Source organism: Podarcis filfolensis, assembly GCF_964270895.1.
Source record: "Podarcis filfolensis genome assembly, chromosome: 6".
In the NCBI taxonomy this organism is placed as follows: Eukaryota; Metazoa; Chordata; class Lepidosauria; order Squamata; family Lacertidae; genus Podarcis; species Podarcis filfolensis.
The window spans coordinates 789415-809749 of NC_139609.1; the positions used below are offsets into that span (position 1 = coordinate 789415).

General features: G+C 40.5%; 1 protein-coding gene across 4 annotated transcripts in view; it reads left to right on the forward strand.

The window, feature by feature from the left end:
• FMO5 (flavin containing dimethylaniline monoxygenase 5) overlaps window positions 1–20335 on the forward strand; it is a 45720-nt gene that overhangs the window by 18155 nt on the left and 7230 nt on the right. For all 4 annotated transcript variants that reach the window (XM_083621415.1, XM_083621413.1, XM_083621414.1 and 1 more), the window contains exons 4-5: window positions 2244–2406; window positions 3739–3881. In XM_083621415.1, coding sequence (XP_083477541.1) covers window positions 2244–2406; window positions 3739–3881 — 306 coding nt within the window. The remainder of the gene's footprint in view (window positions 1–2243; window positions 2407–3738; window positions 3882–20335) is intronic.

Genomic DNA, 20335 nt, shown 5'->3' on the forward strand with positions numbered 1-20335 from the left:
AAGCGGAGAGGAAGTCAAATCTTTCCTGACAACATCCCCTGTGCAGCCAGTGGTTTACTTCCAGTATTTTCCTCCTTCCTGGGCCACGACTTTCATCAGGAAAGAGTGTTGAAAAAAACCTCCGTGCCCCATGGTCCTTGAGCTTCCAGTCCAGAGTCTCATAGTTCCTTGCTATACATCAAGGGCTGTGTCTGGCAGTATCATTTGAATGCACGTGGATCAGGAGGGAGGGGTTGTGACCAGTGGGCTTTATAAGCCTTGGCAACTTCTCTGTCCTTGAATTGTTGCACCCAGGACATCCTGTTACCTCTGCACACTGCTGCCTCTGTCCCCCTCAGGAAGGAGTCCCCTTCCACCAACCCAAGTCCCTTCCTCCTCTGGGGAGTGGCAGGAATCATTCCATACACAGTGCCTTCCAAAACTACCTCAGAGTGTTCTAAGCTCTGCAACTTATGTTCTTGATCCTCTGGCCCAGTATCTGTGTCTGAGGTGAGCGCAAGGAACAGCATGGCTTCTGACAGTACTGCTTCTGTGAGCCAAGTTCCTCCAGGAGTTTGTCTCCTGCAACGGGCGCTCTTCCTCCTCTGTAGTTGTTCTTCCAGGACAGTCCACTCAGCTCTATCAAGAAAGTCATCATCTTGCCCAGTAATTTGAAGGGTGACTTGGCTGGCCTCAAGTTGCTGTACCTTCTCTTCCAGCGAGGCAACCAGCTTGCACTTGCTGCAGGTGTAGTTTTGCACATTCTGAGGCAGAAAGACAAATATGGCACAGGCGTTGCAGGTCACTTCAGTAGCCCCCTCATCATCCATGTCTCTTAGTCCTACAGACACCGTGAGACGGCACTCTGGGCCTTCTCTTCCAAATGTCCTCGCCAACACTCCTGTTTATTTGCAAGCTCTCAGAAGCTGTTATCAGCCAAGTCTGCCTGCTGCTGGCTGATAACCCCTCTGCCCGCTCCCTCCCTTGTTCAGCCTGGCTTCCTCTTGGCAGTAGCATGCAGCCACACCCACAGCCAAGCCACCAAGCAGCTCAGACAAGCAACCAGCCTTAATCCCAAAGAGATAAGCTCACTCTTTTTAGTCTCCTCCACCAATTTCTCCCACTGTTGTTTTGTCAAATCTATTGTGCATGTGCTGCTGCTGCTTGGGGTTCCCAAAAGGAAGAAAGATGCAATAGAAATGTTTGAATAAATAAACAAAATACAGTGGTACCTCAGGTTACATACGCTTCAGAATTAAGTTCTTAACCCGAGGTACCACTGTACTTATTCTAGCATGCTGTAAAATTCATCTACAGTGGTGCCTCGCAAGACGAAATTAATTCGTTCCGCAAGTTTTTTCTTCTTGCGAGTTTTTCGTCTTGCGAAGCACGGTTTCCCATAGGAATGCATTGAAAATCAATTAATGCGTTCCTATGGAGACCGCCTTCAGACCAGGTCCGGGGACAGTCTGTCCCCGGACCTCTTCTGAAGGCTGGCGGGGGGAGAAGGACTTTTCTCCCCACCGCCAGCCTTCAGAACAGCCTTCTGAATGTTGGCGGTGGGGAGGAAAACCTTCCTCCCACCGCAAGTCTTCAGGACAGGTCCGGGAACAGAGGAGAAGCGCTGCGCGCCTTCTCCTCTGTTCCCGGACCTCCCACCGCAAGCCTTCAGGACAGGTCCGGGAACAGAGGAGAAGGCGCGCTGCGCTTCCCCGCTGTCCCCGGAGATTTTCCTATGGGCTTTCGTCTTGTGAAGCAAGCCCATAGGGAAATTCGTCTTGCAAAGCCGCTAAAAAATCGGAAAACCCTTTCGTCTTCCGGGTTTTTCATTTAGCGAGGCATTTTTCATTTGCGGGGCACCACTGTATTTCTTGGTACTGCAGGAATTGAAATTTACCCTTGAGATTCAACAAGGGTTGTGGGTGGTGCTTTTCTTCCAGAAAAAGAAAAGGTGTCAGTACTCACTACGAAGTTGTAATAGTCAGTGCCACACTTTTAACCAATGCTTTTCATTGGGGGTGTGGGGGTGTCGGTACTGCGTACCCCTGAGTACCCCCAGAAAAGAATTTGCTCAACATGGAATAATCTAAGGTCTGGTCCCAATCAGTTTTATTTGGAAGCATTTATTTTCATTTCAAGTGTGTAGGTTTAAGACCGCAGCCCTTAGGTGTCTTCTGATATGTATTTTGTACCATATGCTGAGGTATACATTAATATCACAGAAATAAATCCTTCATCATTCTCTTGCTGACTTTTCTTTCCAGACTAAGGTGTGCAGTGTAAAAAGGCGCCCAGATTTCTCTAGCACTGGCCAATGGGATGTTGTCACAGAGACGGGTGGAAAAGAAGAATCATCCGTCTTTGATGCAATCCTGGTTTGCACTGGGCATCACACAAAGGCACATCTGCCGCTGAACTCCTTCCCAGGTACGCTCTGTAGGTGCTAAGGGGAGCGACGGAGCCATTGCAGGCAGATGTTACAGGCAATCCTTGTTTTGCAAGGGGGTTACGGACCCCCGCGTGCGCCAGCTGAGCACACGTAAGACCACTCTGCTCCTGCCCCTTCTCATGACGTTTTTATGACATTTTGTGACTGCTTCAGGGTTTGCCACCCCTCAGTCGTTGCCTCTAGTATGGAAATGTGCATGCTCCCCTTGCCATGTCTCACTTGCCTGAGTTTCCCACAGCTCATGCTGTTTTGGGCACTGGCACTTACATTAAGGTGCTCAGCAGAGAAAACCACATGGCAGTGTCCGTCTTATCAAGGAACCAATCCTGTAACTGCATTTCTCTCTCTCTCTCTTTCTTAAAATAAGCTAAGTTCTTCCTTTATGTTTAACTTGCTACTCATTTCTATAGCCTTTTCCAGTGTGCAAAGTGTTGTGTATTTGTTATCCCACAGTTATTCTCACCACAACTCTGTGTAGTAAGTAGTGCTTAGACAGAGAACAGGTTGTTCATTTCAGCCAGTGAGTTTCAAAGTATCACACTGGCACAGCTGTATCACACTGGTGCAGCAGTTCTTTCCGTAGTTCCATGGGAAGATTGGAAGCTGACTTATAATGAGTCTGGCCATGGATCCATCCAGCTCTGTATTGTCAAAATGGACTGGCAGCAGTTCTGCAGTTCCATTGCCTTTTCCCAGCTGTGCCAGGAGGTGCTGAGGTTGAACTTGGGGCCTTTTGCATGAAAAGCGTCTTCTCTCACACTGGCCTTGAGCTGATCAGACTAGGGAGGGGGATAAGTGTTAAAATAAGCAACAAAGCATTAAAAACCAAAGAGCAAACCGTGTGTATGTCATAAAAAGCAAGTTTTCCAATCAAAAAAGATTACTTCACTAGCATAAAGGTTATTTTTTTCCTTCCTAGAACAGTACAGAAAGTACATTTGCTTAAAAGTTTAGGCTCACAAAACTGAACTAGTTTTGCAAATGTGGTTTGGAAAGATATTGTGAGAGAATTCGGGGGGGGGGGCAAGGAATAAAATTTGTCCAGATTGGTTGCCATATGTCCTCTTTTTCCAGGACATGTCCTCTTTTTCATGGGTAGAGTCATCATAGAGATCCATAGTTCAAAGTAGAACTCAGCAAATGTGTCCTCGTTTTTGCTCTTCAAAATATGTCCACAGTCCTTAGTGCAGTTAGTGTTGCAACTACAGAGTTTACCAGTTTCATACCAGCAGAAAACGACAGTGCCAGATCTCATGTACAAGACGCATCCACACTACCTGAGCCTGAACAATTTTGCTCTTCACTTACAGGAATTGAAAAGTTCAAAGGTCGCTACTTTCACAGTCGTGATTACAAGAGCCCAGCTGAGTTTGCTGGGAAAAGAGTAATTGTGATTGGCATTGGGAACTCAGGCGGGGACCTTGCTGTGGAGATAAGTCGCTCGGCACAACAGGTATGGCTACTATTATTAATTATTGGTTAAATTTGTATCTCACCCTCTACCCGTAGATCTCAGGACAGTTCTATATTGTGATGGTTTTGCCTGGTATAGCAGCTCTAGCTGGTTGGAAGGAGAGGCTGTGGAAGGCGGGCAGATGATGTCTCAATTGTCACTCATGCTGCCAGGGGAAAGTGGGTAGTTGCAAAAAGGATGCCCAAAGGATAGGCTCTGGGAAGAGGGAGGAGGTGCTTGGATTCAAGCTCTTTTCACTTGCTGGCTTCACTTGCTGGCAAGGAGAGGATTTTTAGAGCAGGGGGGCTCTATGAGCTTCATTCAGGTGGTCCATGAGCTTCATTCAGGTGGTCCACAGCATGTCTGTGGATTTGTGGTTGAAGCCAGGAGACCCCACATACATTACAGGCAGCCCCCCGTTTACGCAGGGTTGACAGCGTCCCAAGGTGCCGCACACATCAGAGAAATCACGTAAAATTGAAACCCACTGAAAAAGCCCGCAAGTCCCCCACCCTTCCCCCTTTCCACCCTTTTAGTGATGTTTCAGTGACGTCTTTATGACGTTTCCAGGTCACTTCCTGGTTTGGCGGCACAATAAGCATATATACTGTTGCACATGCACTGAACACACATAAACAGGGGCTGCCTGTACATTAAATACTCAAACTGAGTTTTAATTGTATTTCTTTGCCTTCTTTATTTCTTAGATTTGTAATATCTTAATATTTAATAAATAAAGGCATCTAGCACAATGCATTGTAATTGCTACAACACGCAGAAAAATAACTAGTCCATCAAGGAAGGCCCTCAGCAATTTTCAACTGGTCCATGGGGTGGGGGTGGGGGTCTCATGTCTGAAGCCCCTTCAGCTGGGGCCCAAAACTGATATCAGACAAAATTGGGGCAGTACTTGGCTTCAAGCAGTGTTCCCACGCCACCTCCCAAAGGAAGATATCATGTTCCCTGTAATGCCTGCTCTTTAACTCTGTGTATTGTCGCACTTTTAGTGACGAAGGCACTTTGCACATGCGTTGGCACTATTCTTAAATATTGCTGCACAAATTTCTGAAAATAAATTCCAGGGCTGATGATCACATACACAGAATCCCAAAATCGTGGGGTTGGAAGGGACCGCAAGGGTCGTCCAGTCCAACCTTGTGGCATTGAGATACCAGCACTGCTTCTATCATTTGCACATTCATTAACTAAATTCATACTGTTTTGTCTTTAGATATGGTTTTCTCCAAGTTAAGCCATATATCTGTGACTTCCTTTTACGTGCAAATGCTAATTAATTTTGTTACCCATTGTTATTTTCTGACTCAGATCCCCAGACAGATCCTCTGAATAAGTAATAAGTTGTTTAGCTTCAACTTCTTAATTTATTTAATTTTTAAGCTAGCAATTCAGGGGGTTGGACTAGATGACCCTCAGGGTCCCTTCCAACTCGTTTCTACGATTCTAATCTTTTGTTGTTGTTTTTTCTTGTTTTTTTAAAATAATATTTATTACTTTTGAAGATTACAGAAAGGAAAAAAGGAAGGGAAAAAAGAAAAAAAAAGAAAGAACAATACAATACAATGTATAAACAAAACACAACACTAACACAATAAGCTAAACAAGACAAAGCAAAAACAATTTAGAACACACATCATACCATTTCAATATCATATCTTACATTCACTTGTTTCAACGACCTCCTCACACCTCCCTTTTTGTATTCCACTTCTATTAAAAGTTTCAGCAATTCCTTTCCATCTTCCTCTATTTTCTGTCATATAATTGTCTTAACATATTTTAACCTTATTTTTCCTTTAATACTCCAATAATCTACTTGTACTTAATTCCTTCTAACATTTCTACTAAAGCCGTATAGCTTCATTCCAACATTTTTCTAACACTCATTAATTTTACAATATTTCCATAAATAGTCTTTAAACTTTTTCCAATCTTCTTCCACCGTCTCTTCTCCGTGGTCTCGGATTCTGCCAGTCATTTCCACCAATTCCATATAGTCCATCAACCTGGTAATCTTCTGTCTGAACCTCTTAAGTCTTTTCCAAGTCCCTTCTGCAAGTCTTCTTCGTATTTATACATGCACTTTACTTTGTCTTCTACTGATCTTATTTTTATTTTCCTTCCTTTGAGACTGAAGAGTAGATCTCGGGGGAACTCCCACCTAGAGATGATTTTACTCCTTCTCGACAGGGCAACCAAATCCCCACAGTTAAAACTAAGATCCAAAAGATATTTCAGAACGTCTTCCAAAATTTCTCCAGGTCTGAAGGCCCTCACAATCTTAATCTCTTCTTGACCCAAGTCCAGGTCCCAAAAATCAGCAAATTCCTGTGTGAGGGGATCTATCAAACTTTCCTTCTCCAGTTCAGGTAGAGCTCTGATCCTCGAAGTCTGATTTTCTTTAAATTCAATCATGTTGTTGTTGTTGTTGTTTAGTCGTTTAGTCGTGTCCGACTCTTCGTGACCCCATGGACCAGAGCACGCCAGGCACTTCTGTCTTCCACTGCCTCCCGCAGTTTAGTCAGACTCATGTTTGTAGCTTCGAAGACACTATCCAACCATCTCGTCCTCTGTCGTCCCCTTCTCCTTGTGCCCTCCATCTTTCCCAACAAATTCAATCATAGAAGGCATCAACTTATGATCATCAAGTTGCATCCGTAAGGCTGGGACTCTCTCTCTCTCCAGTTGTGTTACTTTAGGTTCAACAACAACAACTTTCTCCCTAGCCTTCTCGGCAGTTTGCCATATCAAAGTAGATTCCTGTATCAATTTCTGAATGGTACCACATCCACCTTCTTGTTAAGCTGTTCCAGTGAGTCATTTATCTTACTTAATGCAACCGCTAAGGCCTCTTCTGTCGACATTCTTAACCGATTCAAGGTCAGTCCCAGAATCTCACAGCTTTTTATCTTGCAGCTGGAAATTCCCCCAGCTCAACTCTTATAACAGTTTCAAAGGCTTCCTCTAGAGGGAAACAGTTTCTATTTGTATTGGTCCTTTTAGACACAGTTCAAACAATAAAATTAGTTTCAATTTTCAGTTACTTTTACTCCTTTTTAAACGCAGACGGAGACAATGGGAACAATGTATTTCTCTTATTTAACTAGCTGTCAGTAAACGTTCTAATCACAGTCAATGAACATTCTAAAGCACGTCAGTCCTGCTGGCAGCCCGTTTCCAGGATCGGAGCGGTGGTATTTTTTTAAATTTTTTTTTATAAGATATTTATTAGAGTTTTCCATTTTATACAAACAAAGAAAAAAGAATCAAAAAGAAAAAATAATAAAGACATAAATTTCATAACTTATTTTTCAATAACATATTTCCCTGACCTCCTCATGCCTCCCCTTCTTGTATTCCAGTTCAAATTGTTTATCCAGCAAATCCTTATCTCATAGCATTACAGCTAAAACCCCCTCATTTTCTATCCATCTTCTTAAATTATTGTAACTTACACTTTTACTTATATACAAAGAAAAAAGAACCATTTTTTCATATTCTTTTGTACCGTTACAGCTAGTAACCACCTAATTTCAATCCAACATCACTCAACATTCCTTAATATTACAGTATTTTTGCAAATAGTCTTTGAATTTCTTCCATTCTTCTTCTGCCGACTCTTCTCCCTGGTCACGGATTCTGCCAGTCAATTCTGCCAATCCCATAAAGTCAATCAACGTTGTCTGCCATTCTTCCAGAGTAGGTAGATCTTGCGTCTTCCAATACTTTGCGATGAGTATTCTTGCTGCTGCTGTAGCATACATAAAGAAAGTTCTATCCTTTTTTAACACCAGTTGGCCAACCATGCCCAAGAGAAAGGCCTCTGGTTTCTTCACGAAGGTATATTTAAATACCTTTTTCAACTCATTATAAATCATTTCCCAGAAAGCCTTAATCCTAGGGCACGTCCACCAAAGGTGAAAAAATGTACCTTCATTATCTTTACATTTCCAACATTTATTATCGGGCAAATGATAAATTTTTGCAAGCTTGACTGGGGTCATGTACCACCTATATATCATTTTCATAATATTTTCTCTTAAGGCATTGCATGCCGTAAATTTCATACCTGTGGTCCACAACTGTTCCCAGTCAGCAAACATAATATTATGTCCAACATCTTGTGCCCATTTAATCATAGCAGATTTAACCGTTTCATCCTGAGTATTCCATTTCAACAGCAAGTTATACATTCTTGATAATATCTTAGTTTTGGGTTCTAACAGTTCTGTTTCTAATTTAGATTTTTCCACATGGAAGCCAGTTTTCTTGTCCAAATTATAAGCCTCCATTATCTGAAAATAATGAAGCCAGTCTCGCACTTTATCTTTTAGTTTCTCAAAACTCTGCAATTTCAATTTGTCACCTTCTTGTTCCAAAATCTCCCAATATTTTGGCCATTTGGCCTCCATATTGAGCTTTTTCTGAGCCTTCGCTTCCATCGGTGATAACCACCTTGGGGTTTTATTTTCAAGTAAATCTTTATATCTTGTCCAGACATTAAACAATGCTCTTCTGACAATATGGTTTTTAAATGCTTTATGAGCTTTAACCTTGTCATACCACAGATATGCATGCCACCCAAAAACATTGTTAAAACCTTCTAAATCCAAAATGTCTGTGTTCTCAAGAAGTAGCCAATCTTTCAACCAGCAGAACGCTGCTGATTCATAATAAAGTTTAAAGTCTGGCAGGGCAAATCCACCCCTTTCTTTTACATCAGTTAATATCTTAAATTTTATTCTTGGCTTCTTGCCCTGCCAGACAAATTTAGAAATGTCTTTCTGCCACTTCTTGAAACAATCCATCTTGTCCACAATTTGCAATGTTTGAAACAAAAACAACATTCTAGGCAATACATTCATCTTTATAGCTGCGTTCGACCCAACAAGGAAAGCTTCAAATTTGTCCAAATTTCTAAGTCTTTTTTCACTTCGGCCCAACATTTTTCATAATTATCTTTAAATAAATTCCCATTTTTTGCTGTCATATTAATCCCCAAGTATTTCACTTTCTTCACAACAGTTAGACCTGTTTCATTCTGAAACTTCCCTCTTTCAATCGGTGTTAAGTTTTTCTCTAAAACCTTAGTTTTTGACTTATTCAATTTAAATCCTGCCACTTGGCCAAATTCTTGAATTAGTTCTAAGACTCTTTTAGTACTAGATTCTGGCTCCTGTAACGTCAAAACTAGATCATCTGCAAATGCTCTCAGTTTATACTGTTTAGCTCCAACCTGTATACCTTTAACCAGCCGGTCCCTTCTAATCATGTTCAGCAGGACCGAAATGAAGAGCAATGGGGAAATTGGGCATCCCTGTCGTGTCCCTTTCTCTATCTTAAATTGTTTCGTAACCACATTATTTACAATTAATTTATCCTTTTGTTCAGAATATATTGCACCAATACCATTCTCAAAACCTTGGCCTACCCCCATACCCTGTAAGTTCTTTTTCATAAAGCTCCAAGAAATATTGTCAAAAGCTTTCTCCGCGTCCACAAATATCAGAACAGCTTTAGTGTTTATATTCACTTCTAGTTTTTCCAAGATATCAATTACGTTCCTCAAATTATCGGACAAATGTCTTCCCGGGAGAAAGCCCGCTTGGTCCTTATAAATCTCTTCCATCAATACTTTTTTCTATCTCTTGGCCAAAATGTCAGCAAAAATTTTGTAATCCACATTTAGTAAGGATATCGGACGGTAGTTCTTAAGTTGAGTCTTTTCAGTTTCCGTTTTCAGTATTAGTGTAATATAAGCCTCTTTCCACGATTCTGGTGCCCTTTTCCCTTCCGAAATCTCATTGCAGACTTCCTTCAAAGGTTGTAGTAGCCACTCTTTCAAGGATCTATAATATCCGGAAGTCAGCCCATCCGGTCCTGGAGACTTGCCTAATTGCATATTTTGAATGGCACCTTCTATCTCCTGGTCTGATATTTTACAATTCAGCATTATTTTACTTTCTTGTGAGATTTTTTGTAATCCATTTGTTTTCAAAAAACAGTCAATATCCATTTCATTCTGTGGCCCTTGTGCATATAGTTGTTTGAAGTACTTCTGGAAGCAATTTCTGATTTCATTTGGATTATGTATATCTTTTCCTTCTACTTCCAAATTTGTAATGGTATTTAATTTTTGTCTTTTTTTCAGTTGCCAAGCCAGTAATTTCCCACATTTGTTCGCTGATTCAAATGTCTTCTGTCTCATTTGTTTAATTTTCCATTCTATTTCCTGGTTCATCAATTCCATATATTGTACTTGATAAAGTTTTATTTCTCTCAAAATCTCCTTCGACTTTGGCTTTGCTCTCAATTTTTTCTCCCCTTTTATTTTCTCCAGAATTTTATCTTTTTTCTCATTTCGACTTCTCTTCTTTATTGCATTCTGTTGTATCAAGAACCCTCTCATCACAGCTTTGCTTGCATCCCAGATTACTCTTTTTTCAACATTTGTTGACATATTTATTTCAAAATAGTCTTTCAGAGCTTTTTGGGCCTTCCTGTGTACTTCTTCATCTCTAAGTAGGGCGTCATTCATCCTCCATCTAAAGGTGCCGGTTGTTATTTGCTTCATCTCCATCTTTACAGCATTATGGTCAGAGCAAGTTTTAGGGCAGATTTCCACTTTTTTTATCTTTGGTGCCATTCCTCTAGTAATCCAAATTTGGTCAATTCTAGTCCATGTCATCTTGGCTTCAGAGAAAAAGGTTCCCTCTCTCTCCAGGGGATTCTTAGTTCTCCAAATGTCAATCAAGTCCATATTGTCAGTCATTTCAAAGAAAGTTTTTGGTAGTCTACCATCTTTAGTGACTACCTGTTTTTGTGCCTTATCCATATTTGTAGATGCAACTCCATTCATATCCCCCATCAGGATTATATTATAGTCCATGTAGTCCAAAAGTACCTCATGCAACTTCTTAAAAAATTCAGCTTTCCCCTCATTCGGTGCATACACCCCTACAATCAAAAATTTTTCTCCTTGAAATTGAATTTCAATAGCCAAATATCTTCCTTGTTCATCTTTAAAAATTAATTTCGGTGAAAATTTCTCTTTTGCATATATCACCACTCCTCTCTTTTTGACCTTGTCAGACGAAATAAATTCTTGTCCCAATTTCTTATTGATAAGTATTTTCCTGTGTAGCCTCATTACATGTGTTTCCTGAAGACAAATCAAGTCCAATTGATCCTTTCTTAATATATGAAAGACACCTTTTCTCTTTCGAGGGGAATTAAGTCCATTACAATTCCAACTTAGAAGTTGCAATGCCATGATGAGTTATTTAATTTTCCCTCCGACTGCACCGAGTTGTTGTTCTTCTTCTGTCGGTGGTATGTCTTTCTCTAGGCCAGGCAGTCCATATGATAGATTTGCTATGTCTGAAATTCCTATTCCTGATGCGGTTGGTTCCTCTCCAGATTCCACTTCCTTCTGTAAGTCCTCCTCGTGGTCTTTCAAAAAGTTGTCTTTATCATTTACTGTCCTTATTCTTATTTTTCTTCCTTTATATTTAAAAGATAGACCTTGGGGGAATTCCCACCTGAAAAGTATTCTGTTTCTTCTCAATAAAACAACAAGATCTCTGTAGTAGGCCCTTACGTCCAGAATATATTTAGGTATGTTCTTAAAGATCTCCACAGATGAATCTCCAATTTCAAAGTTCTTTGATAGTGCAGATTCAAAATTTTGTCTCTTCTTTTGTTCTTAAGGTAATCAAACAGTCTCTTGCCTTGTTCTTTCTTTGTCTTCTACCAAGCCTAAATGCACTCACTATCTTAAATTCTTCCTTCCCCAGGTCCTGTTGCCAAAAATCTACAAATTCCTTTGTAAGGAAGTCTGCCAAATTATCTTTCTCACTTTCAGGTATTGCTCTGAGTCTTAAATTCCTCTCTTTTCCTTGTAATTCAATCATAGACAGTGTCAAATCATGATCCTCAAGTTTCTTATTTTTTTTTTTTTAGTAAATATTTATTAGGATTTTACAACACATAAAAATCAAACAAATACATATCAACACAAAAAACAAAAAATACACACTTAGTAAAAAACAAGAAAAAGAAAAAGAATCCACTTTTGAATTTCAAGGTTCTATATCCCTCTTTCCTGACCTCCTCACATCTCCCTTTTTTGTGTTCCTCTTTATTCCGTCAAATTCAGCAAATTCTAACCCTCTTTCACATCTCATTTATAATTGTGTACTCCCACTTGTTATATCTCTAATTTCCCCTCTTTTTTAGATCCTTTTTTTTCATACCTCTTTTAACCATATCCCAAATGCCGTGTTACCTTTACATCCCACATCATTCTAACATTCAAACAATTTACTATATTTCTGTAGATAATCCTTGAACTTTTTCCAGTCCTCTTCCATCAACTCTTCTCCCAGGTCTCGAATTCTGCCGGTTATTTCTGCCATCTCCATATAGTCTATCACTTGCATCTGCCATTCTTCCACGGTGGGCAAATCTTGTGTCTTCCAATATTTAGCGAGAAGTATTCTTGCTGCTGTTGTTGCGTACATAAAAAATGTTCTGTCTTTCTTTGGCACCAATTGGCCGACTATGCCCAAAAGGAAGGCCTCTGGTTTCTTAGGAAAGGTAAATTTAAATACCTTCTTCAGTTCATTATAGATCATTTCCCAGTAAGCCTTAACCTTTGGGCACGTCCACCAAAGATGAAAGAATATTCCCTCAGCTTCTTTACATTTCCAACACTTGTTATCAGGCAGGTGATAAATTTTTGCAAGCTTAACTGGGGTCATGTACCACCTGTAAATCATTTTCATAATATTCTCCTTTAAGGCATTACATGCCGTAAACTTCATACCGGTGGTCCACAACTGTTCCCAGTCAGCAAACATAATATTATGACCTACGTCTTGCGCCCATTTGATCATAGCTGATTTGACCGTTTCATCCTGTGTATTCCATTTTAACAGCAAGTTATACATTCTTGACAAGATCTTAATTTTCGGTTCTAGCAATTCTATTTCCAACTTTGATTTTTCCACCTGGAAACCAATTTTTTTATCCAAATTATAGGCCTCTCTTATTTGATAGTAATGAAGCCAATCTCGCACTTTATCTTTTAGTTTCTCAAAACTCTGCAACTTCAATTTGTCACCTTCTTGCTCCAGAATTTCCCAATATTTTGGCCATTTGGCCTCCATGTTGAGCTTTTTCTGAGCCTTAGCTTCCATTGGCGAAAGCCACCTTGGGCTTTTATTTTCCAATAAGTCTTTGTATCTTATCCAGACATTAAACAATGCTTTCCTGACAATATGGTTTTTGAATGCCTTATGTGCTTTAACCTTGTCATACCACAAATATGCATGCCACCCAAAAACATTATTGAAACCTTCTAAATCCAAAATGTCTGTGTTCTCAAGAAGTAGCCAGTCTTTCAACCAGCAGAAAGCTGCTGATTCATAGTACAGTTTAAGGTCTGGCAGGGCAAATCCACCTCTTTCCTTTGCGTCAGTTAAGACTTCTGGGGGCGGCGCGAACGGCAATGGCGGTCCCCTTCTATCTATAGAGGGGAAGCTCCGCAGAAACGGGTCGTCCGCTACGGCGAAGCGGAGACCCTCGCTGGAAATCCACAGGTAGTGATAGCCTGTGGCCGTGGGACTCGGCGGGCACCTTTAATTCAATTCAAAATCCTTTATTAGGCATAGCACACCACACATTATCAAACAAACATCATATACAGACTATAAAATACGGGCTCAGCGAACCTTTAGCGCCCCTCGAAACTGCAAAGGGACCCCGCAAGGGGCTCTGGAGCGGGACGGGGCGGCGCGATGCTGTGAGTCGATCGCTTTTTCTGTGGAGTGAAGCCGCAAAGCTGCTGTCGGTGAGCGCTGACCCTTTTCCTGGGACTATTCGGCTTAAAGGAAACAACTACCCGTGAGTAGGTGATCTGAACCAGGACTTAAATTCAATTTAATTTGGCACACAAGCGGGAGACGCAACCAGGAAGTCCGTCTCTCGGCTTTGTTTAAAGATTAAAGCAACAACGTTTAATTTACTTATGCTTTTGAAATTGGGATTGCAAAAGAATTGAATCTGTACATCAAGCAGAAGACCCCACCTCAATTTACTTGGGGTGGAGAAGGGGAAATTGACTTTTTCCTTTTTGTTTCTGGATTTATAAAGCAACTGAACTCCCGGTTATCGGGCTGCCAACTTTGGAACTATAAGGCTGTTTGGAACTGTTATATTGTATCCTGCACTTTTCTTTGGAGACATTGTAAACTTTTTTTTTATGAGTAACTCTGAGAAAATTTAAAGGATTCTGAAGGTCCTCTGGAGACTGGCTACTGTTAACTTTTTGAGGACACTTTGTGACTTTGGGAAAATTTTAAAAACTTTACAAACTGCGACATTTTTAAACATAGTGTCCCTCTAGTGGTGCATTGAAGTTTGACAACATACTGGGGGAATTTTCCATCTCTGGACTTGGGGATTTCCATGGGAAAAACAGGCTGTGGGACTGACCTTGGCGCATAGACAAGAAGTGGGATGAGTGGGAAGACAAGATCAGCTAAAGCCAAAATACAGCAGACTACTATAACTTCACAGCTACGCAGATCATCTGTTCCCACGATTTCTGTGACACAAGAGGAAGATCTAGATCAAACTAGGCCTGAAGGAATGGCCTCAGGGGGGGACTTTACTTCAGTGTTAAATAAAATTTTTGAAAAATTGGAGGGTTTGAGTAAGCAAGTAACAGATCAGTCAACTAAAATTGACCAAAATACTGTTAGCATTAACAATTTGACCCAGCAAGTTAGTTTAAACGCGCAATCCATTGGGAAATTACTGGAAGACACTACTTTAAATCGTAAAACAGCTGAGGAGGCCAAGCAGAAAGTTGAGGAAGTGCAAGAAGAAATTAAACCTATGCGTAAACAGATAGGTGAACATCAGGCACTTCTGTCTATGATAGAATTAAAAAATAAAGAGAATAATCTGAGAATAAGGTCAGTACCAGAACTTGATAAAGAGGACTTAATTAATTATTTGACGAAGGAATTTGCAGAATTTCGGTCTCTGGAAGAGGAGAAAGATTTTAAAATTGTAAGTGCATTCAGATTGGGAAAAGGAGGGAGGAAGATTAAGTCGAGAGACTGTTTGATTTCTCTCAGAACGAAGGAAGAAAGAGACAAGATTCTGAGTGCGCACTTTAAGAAGGCTTTAGAGATCAAAGACTCAAGGGTGGAAATTTACAAGGATATTCCGAAACATCTATTGGACCTTAGACTTAACTACGGAGATCTGGTGACTCTACTGAGAAGTAACAGAATTATCTTCAGATGGGAGTTCCCCCAGGGGGTGTCCTTTACCTTTAAAGGGAAAAAAGTTAAAATTAAATCCGTGAAGGACGAAAATTTTTTGAAGGACTACGGAGAAGACCTTCAGAAAGGGGTTGTAGAAGACATAAGAGCCTTAGGACCTGGACCACTAGGTTTTGTACCTACATCTTTGGGATTGAAAGAGTCGGACAAAGAGATACCACTGTCAAAGGAGGAAAAATTTTGGGTGCAGTAGGAGGAAAATAGAGCTACTTCAACATGTCCCTGCAACTATTAAGTTGGAACATTCATGGTTTGAACTCTCCTGAAAAGAGGAGGAAAATCTTTCATTTACTAAAAAAGGAACAATTGGACATAATTTGTTTGCAGGAAACACATGTGATTAGGCTTCATAGGAAAGTTTTAATTAACAAAAAACTAGGCCAAGAATTTATTTCATCGGATAAAGTAAAGAAGAGAGGAGTGGTTATCTATGCAAAATAAAGCCTATCACCAAAATTTCTTTTTAAAGATGAGCAGGGAAGAATTCTGGCAATTGAAATTCAAACTCAAGGAGAAAAATTTTTGATTTTAGGAATTTATGCACCAAATGAGGGGAAATCGGAATTTTACAAGAAGTTGCATGAGACAATGTTGGACTTTATGGATTATAATAACATCATTATGATGGGAGACATGAATGGAGTGGTATCTACGAACATGGATAAAGCACAAAGACAGACTGTAACGAAAGAGGGCAGACTACCGAAAACTTTTTTTGAATTGACTGACAATATGGACTTGATTGACATTTGGAGAACCAAAAACCCCCTAGGTAGAGAAGGGACGTTTTTTTCTGAAGCCAAAATGACATGGACTAGAATTGACCAAATATGGATAACTAGAGGACTGGCACCTAAGACAAAAAAGGTGGAAATCTGCCCAAAAACCTGCTCCGACCATAATGCTGTAAGGTTGGAAATGAAACTAACACCTATCGGTTCCTTCAGATGGAAGATGAATGACACCTTGCTAAGAGATCAAGAGATTGTAAGGAAGGCCCAAAAGACCTTGAAAGACTACTTTGAGATAAATCTGAAAACTATGGTGGAAAAAAGAGTAATCTGGGACGCAAGTAAAGCGGTTATGAGAGGGTTCTTGATTCAACAGAATGCAATAAAAAAGAGATCTCAAAATGAGAAAAAAAGAAAAATTTTTGGAGAAAATAAAAGAGGGAGAGAAGAAGCTAAGATCTAAACCAAACTCAAAAGAGATTTTGAGAGAAATTAAGCTATATCAAGTACAATATATGAAATTGATCAATCAGGAAGTAGAGTAGAAAATTAAATGAGACAAAAGACCTTTGAGTCAGCTAATAAATGTGGAAAACTATTAGCGTGGCAGTTGAAGAAAAGACAAAATACGATTACGAATCTTGAGATTGAAGGGAAAAATATACAGAACCCGGCGGAGATTAGAAAGTGTTTCCAGAGATATTTTAAACAACTTTACACGCAAGGGCCACAGAAAGAGACTGATATAGATCAATTTTTTAGAACCAATGGATTACAAAAAATATCCCAAGAAAATAAGATAACATTAAACTATAAAATTACAGAACTTGAGGTTGAAGGTGCCATTCAGAACATGCAACTGGGCAAGTCTCCAGGGCCGGATGGGCTAACCTCCAAGTATTACAGGACTTTGAAAGATCATTTAATTCAACCATTAAAGGAGGTTTGCAATGAGATTATGGAGGGGAAGAAGGCGCCGGAGTCGTGGAAGGAAGCATACATCACACTGATACTGAAAACAGAATCTGAAAAGACACAACTAAAGAACTACCGTCCCATCTCCCTTCTAAATGTGGATTACAAATTTTTTGCAGACATTTTAGCTAACAGATTAAAAAAAGTGTTAGCTGAAGTAATACATAAGGATCAGGCAGGCTTTCTCCCAGGCAGACATTTGTCTGACAACACAAGGAATATAATTGATATTTTGGAGTTGTTGCAAATGAATATAAATACAAAAGCAGTATTAATTTTTATTGATGCGGAGAAGGCCTTTGATAATATTTCTTGGAACTTTATGAAGAAAAATCTTAAAGGGATGGGAGTGGGACAGGGGTTTGAAAATGGTATAGAAGCAATTTACTCAGAACAGAAAGCAAAATTGATAGTAAATAATGTGGTGACGGAAGAATTTAAGATAGAAAAAGGAACATGGCAGGGCTGCCCTATCTCCCCATTACTATTTATTTCGGTCCTGGAGGTGCTGTTGAACATGATCAGAAGGGATCGGTCTATTAAAGGAATTCAGGTCGGAGCCAAACAATACAAATTGAAAGCTTTTGCAGATGACCTGGTTTTGACATTACAGGAGCCAGAATCTAGTACGAAAAGAGTTTTAGAACTGATTCAAGAATTTGGTCATGTGGCAGGATTTAGATTAAATAAGTAAAAACTAAAGTATTAGAGAAGAATTTAACATCAATGGAAAAAGAAAGGTTTCAGAATGAAACAGGTTTAACTGTGGTTAAGAAAGTGAAATACCTAGGGATTAATATGACTGCAAAAAACTTGAATTTATTTAAGGACAATTATGAGAAATGTTGGTCAGAAGTTAAAAAAGATTTAGAAATTTGGTCTAAATTGAGGCTTTCCTTGTTGGGTCGAATTGCAGCTATAAAGATGAATGTATTGCCAAAAATGTTATTTTTGTTTCAATCATTGCAAATTTTGGACAAGATGGACTGTTTCAAGAAGTGGCAGAGAGATATTTCTAGATTTGTCTGGCAGGGCAAGAAGCCCTCAAGTTTCTTATATACTGGTGGTATCTTCTCTTGGACGGCGGTTGCAATTTCCTTAGCTTCCTCAGCTAACTTCCTAGTCGAGGCCGATTCCTCCAATAACTTTTCTATGGACTGTGTGTTAGAATTCACCTTCTTTCCCAGTTCATTAATACTTGTAGTGTTCAAATCAATTTTTGCTGAGGCCTCAGCTACTTGTTTATTTGTCTCTGCAACCTGTTTGTTTGTCTCTGCAACCTGTTTAGCTAGATTCTCCAAAGATGCATTTATTTTACCAAGTGCCTGGGCCAACAAGTCTTCAGATGACATAGCTTTTGGCTTAACTTGTAAGGCAGCAGCACCTGCTGTGCCTGCTGCTCCGGATGTTGAAGCCCTTCTCTGTTGTGTGATATCTGTCTTGTATTGTCTTCCAGACCTAGTGGTTTTTTCCTGTCCATCTGCCATAACACTCTCATGCACAACCCAAGGTCAGTCACACGCCTGGAAAAGTTTGTTTTGAAGAGGAATTTTCCACAACTTAGTTACTTATTGGCTTAGTTGTTATTGCAACAAAGTCTCCTCTAGGGGGACACACTTCCAACTTCACTTTGTAACTTTTCAAACAAATAATCCTTATAAGTCTCCAATATCTCTTAAAAGTCACACTTTCAATGTCCTTAAAAGTTACTTTCAATAACAGTACTGGAGACACTGTATCTTTCTTTCAGAGTTAAGTCAAAATTCTTTACCCTTAAAGTGTTGACAGTTCATCCCGGTAGTCGGCTTCCCTGTCATAGGCAGTCCGTTCCCAGGTTTTAAAGGCAGCAGATAAACCTTTTCTCCTTTTTTTTTTCCTTGCAGGAATAAATATTGCTCAATTTCACCCCTCTGTCCCTGCAAACAGAGGGGGGATCGCCTTTTTGGTGCTGAATTTTAAGCCTTTAATAACCTCTTTCAAAGTTGTAGCTTTACAGTCTCTTTGCTTTGATCTATTTACAAGGGCGGAAAGGCAGACTTCCTGTTTATACCTTTCCCGTTTCGGCCGAATTTGTTGTAAATTTCCTCCAAATATTTACTTAATCCTACTCACGGGTAGTTGTTTTAGCTTCCAATTGTCCAGAAAGAAATCAGCGCTCTCCGGCTATGGCTTGCGGCTTCACTCTGCGAAGAGGGTAGACGGCTCTCAGCTCCGCGCCACACACCCCCTTTCCGTTCCGGAGCCTTTAAAAAGGCTCTTTCGCAGCGGGGGGGGGGCGCAAATGGAGCCCGCTGAGCCTCCAAGTTCACAGGCTTCACCGCCTGTGATTTCTTCGGGTCTCCACTTCGCCGCAGCAGCCAGACCCTATCTTCGCAAAGCCGATTCCCTCCGGAGCTCGGAGGGAATCCGCCATTAATCCGCTGGCGCTGACCGGAAGTCCGGAGCGGTGGTATTTTAACTCTATTCGCTCTCTCCTGCAGGTCCAAAACTTTCCCCCCTCTTCTCCTGCCAGCAAGGGGGGTTTAGTATTTTTTACCAATGGAAGTTTAGTCCTTTACAGTAAACTTTCCGCGACTTCAGCTTGCATCCTCATTGCTTCAATCTATTTACAAAAGGGGAAGGTGGACTTCCTGTTTTGGACCTCCCCGTTTCGACACCAAATTAAGACGTTTAAAAATCCAATTCTCCGCTCTACTCACGGGTAGTTGCTTTAAGATCAAATTGTCCACAGGAAAAAGTCAGCGCTCTCCGGCAACAGCTATGCGGCTTCGCTCCGTGGAAGAAGCAATCAATTCGAAGCACCGCGCCGCTCACCCCACATCGCTCCGGATCCCCGAAACCGGGTTTCCCCGCGAGTAGGGGAGGCGCAAAAAGTGCCAGCCGAATCCCACGTTCACAGGCTTCACTCGCCTGTGATTTTTAGTGGGTCTCCGCCTTCGCCATGGCGGCCAGACCCGAATTTCCACGAGGCAAATTCCTCCCGATCAGAGGAATTCCGCCATTACCGGAGGCGCCAACCCAGAAGTTCCTACGATTCTAATCTTTTGCTTTCTTTCTCAAAATTGCAATGAAGCCTTTTTAAAAGAGCTTTTAAGTTATCACCCAGATTTTAAATTTGTTTGTCGTTTCTTCTATAGATTACACATTTGATGAAGATTTTAGTGTATTTAATTTGTAGCCATTATTTTTTTGTTCATTAAAAATGTGTTTTACCCTGTTTTCTATATGACAGCCTAAAACATCCATTGCATAGGCAGTTGTTAGTTAATGTGGGTTAATTGTGCATTCAGAATTTTGCAAAGTAGTTCATTACTGAATAAGCATCCGACAGCCAAACAGATACTGTCAATTTAAATGTGGTTTCAAGAAGCTT